The following is a 6,000-nucleotide window of genomic DNA, read 5'->3' on the forward strand; positions in this document are numbered from 1 at the left end:
CAGTGATCCTACTATGCAAATGTTACACAAATATGCCAGAGAGGGTTGGCCTGAACACAAACGCAATGTACCCTCCCCTCTAAAATCTTTCTGGGATGTGCGGAATGACATTCATGATACAGATGGAATTTTACTCAAGGATAACAGGCTTGTCATTCCATCTGCATGGAGAAAAGATATTCTCCAGAAATTGCATATTAGCCACTGTGGCATTGAAAAAACCAAAGCCAATGCCCGCATGACAGTATTTTGGCCTGGCATGACCAAGCATATTGAAGAAATGGTGTCTAGTTGTGAAAAATGCATGAAATATCAGAGTAAGCAACCCAAAGAACCCATGCAAACTCGAGAAGTTCCACTACTACCATGGCAAATAGTTGCATCTGATCTCCTTGAATACAAAAATCAAAACTACCTTGTGGTTATTGATTATTATTCAAAGTATATTGAGGCTTTCAGGCTTAATGGGAAAACAAGCAGTGTTGTCATTCGGAGTCTGAATGAAATATTCTCAAGACATGGATACCCACAAACTCTAGTTGCAGATAACATGCCTTATAACTCTAGAGAAATGAAGCAATATGCTACACAATATGGCATAAATATTGTAACAACCAGTCCAAAGTATAGTTAGGCTAATGGTCTTGCAGAAAAGGCAGTTCATATTGTTAAAAACTTGCTTAGAAAAGAGTGCAATTTGAATGAAGGTCTTATGGAATATCGCAACACCCCCATAAGCAATTTCCCTTATTCACCTAACCAAATGTTGTTCAGTCGGCAAATTCGGACCGGGGTTCCTGTTCACCCTAGGATGTTGGTGCCACAGATTTGTCATGACATTCCTGTACTACTAGAAAGGCGTCAAGCTAAATATAAGGAGTTCTATGATAGGCAAGGTTCAAAACCATTGCCACAACTTAAGGAAGGGGATAGTGTAAGGTTTATGAAACCAGGTGACAAACATTTATCACCTGCTGTAGTTAAAGGTAAACATGAGACTCCTAGATCATATTTGATTACTGATGAAACTGGTAAAGAGTATCGTAGAAATAGACGACATATTCATCTTACTCAGGAGCCACCTATAACAATAGATGATGATATAAGCAATGATTCAGAACCTGTAACTACAGAAACCATTGTAAACTTTCCTAGTGTAACTGCAGAGTCAGACAGTGCTAACTCGGAACACAACCCTCCTGACAATGATGTTCCCTCAGGTCCACGTCGCTCTACACGAGTCAGATCTGTTCCGAGTTGGGATAAGGATTATGTTATGTAGAAAGAATTGTAATCGTAGGATTATCAACAGTTGAGTTGTTTACTGCTTGTTTCAGTTGTTATTAGAATTAACTTAACCTTGTAGAAGATAGCCAACTAGCTTAAGAAGGGGTATGTTATGATAAGTTGGTTGTCCTGTGTAGTTGTTGTTATCACGTGATCCTTAGTTCACATGTTCTGTAAAAGGACTTGAGAATAAACTGTTGAAGTGTACGGACGTGTACTTCTTTACTCATAACAATAATACCTTTATATATAAACAGCAAATAGCTCTTTACCAATCAGCGCGAGTATCATTTTCAGTTATTGTATAATAATGAATTAACAACAGCATTCGGCTACTGATTCAAAACTAATCCATATAGATCATTAGAGCCCTTCGTGCTGTTAAAAAAGAAAAAAAATGTTTTATGTTTTTTTTTTTCACAGAAGGGTCTTGGTTAACAAGAAAGTATTATATAATACACTTTTTTCGTCATGTAAACATTTGTCAGAAAGATGCTGAATGTCATACTAAAAGTAAATATAGTTGACTATTCTGATTAAAACGTATTTACACTGGGTACATCTGATGGTCATTTGATTTATTTAAGCCGGAAAACTACTTCAAGAATGTAATTACTTATCAAATTAACCTGTTTTCTACAAAAACGGACGTTGTTCTATCAGTAAAGTGTGCAGCAAAGAAGTGCGCGCAACGAGGAAGACTGGTAAGCACTTTGAGCAAAATCACTGTTAAATCACTGCAGGTGCAATTACAATGCATTTATTCAACGTTGAAGAACAAATCAAAAACAGAAATAAACATAGACAGTATAAACATTAACCAGGGTGTTTTGTAATTAAGCAATACAATGGCTTAATAAACTGCGCGTGATGTTAGAAATAATACCTTTATATATAAACATTAAAATAGCTTTTTAGCAATCAACGTGAGTTTCATTTTCAGTTATTGTATAATAATAAATTAACAACAGCATTCGGCTACTGATTCAAAACTAATCCATATAGATCATTAGAGCCCTTCGTGCTGTTAAAAAAGAAAACAATGTTTTTTTTTTCACAGAAGGGTCCGGGTTAACAAGAAAGTATGATATAACACACTTTTTTCGTCATTTAAACATTTCTCCGAAAGATGCTGAATGTCACACTAAAAGTAAATATAGTTGACTAAATCGTATTTACACTGGGTACATTTGATGGTCATTTGATTTATTTAAGCCGGAGAACTACTTCAAGAGTGTAATTACTTATCAATTTAACCTGTTTTCTACAAAAACAGACGTTGTTCTATCAGTAACGTGACGTAACTAATTCTTTTTAAACTCGTTGTGTATTGAACAATTTCCAAATGGAAACATTAAACTGAATTTGCTCGTTCAGAAATCCCTGACTGGTCTTATTTTTATCTCGGTCCTCTTCAAGGATTCTTTCTTCCAGCCGAACCAGATCACATCACCACGATAGAATCCATTCAGGTTGGAATGGTAACACTTGTTGTACCACCAGGCTCCGTGCCACTTACTGGCACAGTTGCCTGACCAGTTATCATTGTCCTGATCCCGCGTGCTAAATGGTTGACCACGGTGATGATCGAGAGAGTCCCCAGCATTTCCTGAGACATTAAATCAAGAAATGACCAACCATGTTTTATTAGCCTGTGTGCTGCCGTCCGCTCTCCTCAGGATTTTTCTTGAGTAAAGTGGGCGGCTGTACACAGGCTAGAGTACCATTTATATGCAGTAGCGAAAAGATCCTAACTCTAACTCTGTTTGATATAATGTCCTGTATTTAGCACAATCGTACAAAACATCATCAGCAAACGAGTTTACATACTGCCAATGTCAATATCAGAAGGTAATAGTGACAGAACACACTTTTCATATATATATCTTTATGACGAATAACTTAGAAATAAAAGCTGTACGAAAAAGGCTGTTTTGAGCGTTTCAAGCAATGTTGGAAATGATTTTTCCTTTGGGCTCCAAGCCAATTATAACCTAAGAAGGTTCTGTTCCCTTTGTATGGATTTTTTTGGAAATTGTTTTCCTTTCATATTCCACTTTCAGAAGTGCACTGCTTTCACTGTGCTGAAATGAAGAAAAAAATCATACCTGAGTAACTGCCGAGGATCAGCTTGTACTTGTCATTCTCACTCATAACAACAGACTTGTTGTACTCGGCAAAACGAGTATTTCCTTTGACGTCTTCCAAATCCACACGCAGCCTCATGTTATCAGTTGAAGTCAGGCGGTGGATCTTGTCATTTCCGAGCCAAAATTCGCCACTCGGATTGCCGAAGCCATGTTTGTAGTCGCTCCAGTTAAGGTAAAAATATACCGACCCGTCTAGTCTCTTTTGGAACACTGTCCACCCCCCTCCGACTGTTGTTTGGTCACAAAACACATCAAAGGCAGACAAATTGTCAGGTTTGATTGCGTACACACCGTCTCTTGTTTCACCAGATTTGTAGATGTCAGCACAGTTCTTCAAAGCTGCAGGAGAAAATAAACGATCGTGAATTATAGCCCGTCATTTAACAGCGCTTTTTGCGCCAGTTGTTCTCGCTCCTTGAACTTCTCCAAAATCGTTTCAAGGGCGAAGAGAGTTATTGCATGGCGGTGGCCGTGAGACGAAAGTTGTTCCTCTTGTAAAGTTGAATATAGACACTGAACGGCCAGGCCAGCTACTGCTTTTTTTTCAGGCTAAAATGCAATTGCTTAAATTACTTACACAGTACGAGGATCACTTCATTCATTTCATCATTTATCCGCAGTTCGCATATATGTCTTTCATATATTCACTGTGTCATCTACTGCATCTTTGCAGTCAATGTCATCGGACGACCCGCTACATTCTCGCAGACTCTCCAGTAGGTTATTTTCTAAATGAGCTAAGTATACAATACTCAAACATACTGCAGACAGTTTACAATAATTAGTTACAACTTGCTCAGTGGACTATTTAAGTCAATTTACCTGAACAAGAACTTCCATTTCCTTCCTTGCAAGTACAGTTATGTCCGCCAACAGTGTTCGTGCAGTTCGCGTTCACGTCACAGTCGTGGTTTCCGGTAATGCATTCATCGATATCTGGATAGCAAAAGATTTAAAAAAAAACATTTTTCAACCTTTGAAATAAAGGGAAATCTAAAATACAGATCCCCTGGTTATCAAAAAAATCCAGAAGTCAGTTTGAAACAAACAAACAAACAAACAAACAAACAAACCAAAAACAATTAACAACAATAACAACAACAACAAAACAGAATGTATACAAAAACAATGCAAAACTGACATCATTGGAGACTAACCTTCTAAGTTCATATCACAATAAACCAAAACTGCCGTTCCAGTCCCAGTTGGATCCAGCCAGTACTTGCTGCTAATGGTGTCTTTTCCTTCGCTTGCCTTTATTTCCTGACACGACTGCGCTGGTAGCTCCGGAATGGAACCTAGAGGAGCTTTAATAAGAAATATATTTAACAATTAAACAGTTGTTTCTATCAGCTGATACCTTATTCTTTTGAATTTTCGCGCTTACTTAATTTCGCGAAATTCGGGAGGTTGAGATACCCTTCTGAGAAATCGTTTTTTTTTTTTTTATAACTTAACGGTAACTATACATTTTCTGAAATTGCTGTAAAATGGGTCATTTAGATATAGCTGGTGAGTCAAGCAGATGATATAATTACCATTTTCTTTCAAAGGAAAATTGTGGGAGGCGTGTTGACCTAATGGTTAGTGTGCTGGACTCCGGATCAAACCGTCCGGGTTCGAGCCCTGGCCCGGGCACTCCGTTGTGTTCTTGAGCAAGACAATTTACTCTCATAGTGCTTTTCTTCACCCAGGGGTATTTAAATGGGAACCGGCGAATTAACTGCTGGGGATGACCCAGCGACTGACTTGCATCCCATCAAGGGGGGTAGAAATACTCTTTCTGATGTTAATGAAACCGGGATAAGCTCCGGCCTGTAGGCCCTAGGCTCGATGCAGACTTTACCTAAAAAATATATACCATCTAAATCTCAAAATGCAACGAAAAAACAATTAAGGAAAAGAAAAAAAAATTGGCCGAGCGGAGTAAAATGTATTAATTCTTTAAACTGAGTACATACCCGTGCCGTTCAAGCGTCTGATGTAAAACCGTGCAGGGTCTGAACGGAAATTCTCAGGTCTTGCCTCCTTCGTGCGATTATTCAGTTCGCACAAGTTTTCCTCTCTTACATAATTATAACTCTGGCAGCCGATTTCCTATTCGCATTTGACATCACACTTGTGAGGGGCTGTTACTGACATCTTTTTAAAGACGAAGCCCTTGAGAGCCATGCCAGGTATGTTAACTTCTGTTCTGCATCGATCATCAGCAGTTACGAAGTTCATCAACGAACCGAACAAGAAGAAACAAGGAACCGTCCACAGCATTTTCTCGATCTTTTGTAACTGTATGGAGACGAAAGTGAGCTACTATCAAAGACTTTAAAGACGGGACTAGATTAAAGCGAAATTCAAATAGTGAATAATGTGTATGACTAGGACCTATATTGCGAACGGAAAAGGTGTCTGTCAGGATTAATCAAGATTTTTCGAACGGCGAGCGACAATTTAAAATCATCATCCATTATAATAACATATTGTTTCTATGTGACACAATTAGCTGAATAAATTGTTCCAGGAGGAAAACTGAATGTATGGAACGAGCAAAAACAAATCGATCAAA

General features: G+C 38.2%; 2 protein-coding genes and 1 pseudogene across 5 annotated transcripts in view; 1 reads left to right on the plus strand and 2 right to left on the minus strand.

Moving 5' to 3' along the window:
* The window catches only part of LOC144651272 (cyclin-D1-binding protein 1 homolog), a 130,426-nt gene that overhangs the window by 70,764 nt on the left and 53,662 nt on the right, over positions 1-6,000 (plus strand). The window lies entirely within an intron of this gene.
* LOC144651229 (uncharacterized) overlaps positions 1-6,000 on the minus strand; it is a 56,202-nt gene that overhangs the window by 28,889 nt on the left and 21,313 nt on the right. The window contains exon 8 of one of the 4 annotated variants that reach the window (XM_078511150.1): positions 2,032-2,896. The exons of the other annotated variants lie outside the window; for them this stretch is intronic. Within the exon in view, the coding sequence (XP_078367276.1) occupies positions 2,661-2,896 (236 nt within the window). The 3' untranslated portion in view covers positions 2,032-2,660. Of the gene's footprint in view, positions 1-2,031; positions 2,897-6,000 lie in introns of those variants that run through there. 4 annotated transcript variants of the gene reach the window in all.
* Positions 4,590-5,719, minus strand: LOC144651329 (uncharacterized; annotated as a pseudogene).

The sequence above is a fragment of the Oculina patagonica genome, chromosome 4 (assembly GCF_052425735.1).
Source record: "Oculina patagonica isolate OP01 chromosome 4, crgOcupat, whole genome shotgun sequence".
Taxonomy (NCBI): Eukaryota; Metazoa; Cnidaria; class Anthozoa; order Scleractinia; family Oculinidae; genus Oculina; species Oculina patagonica.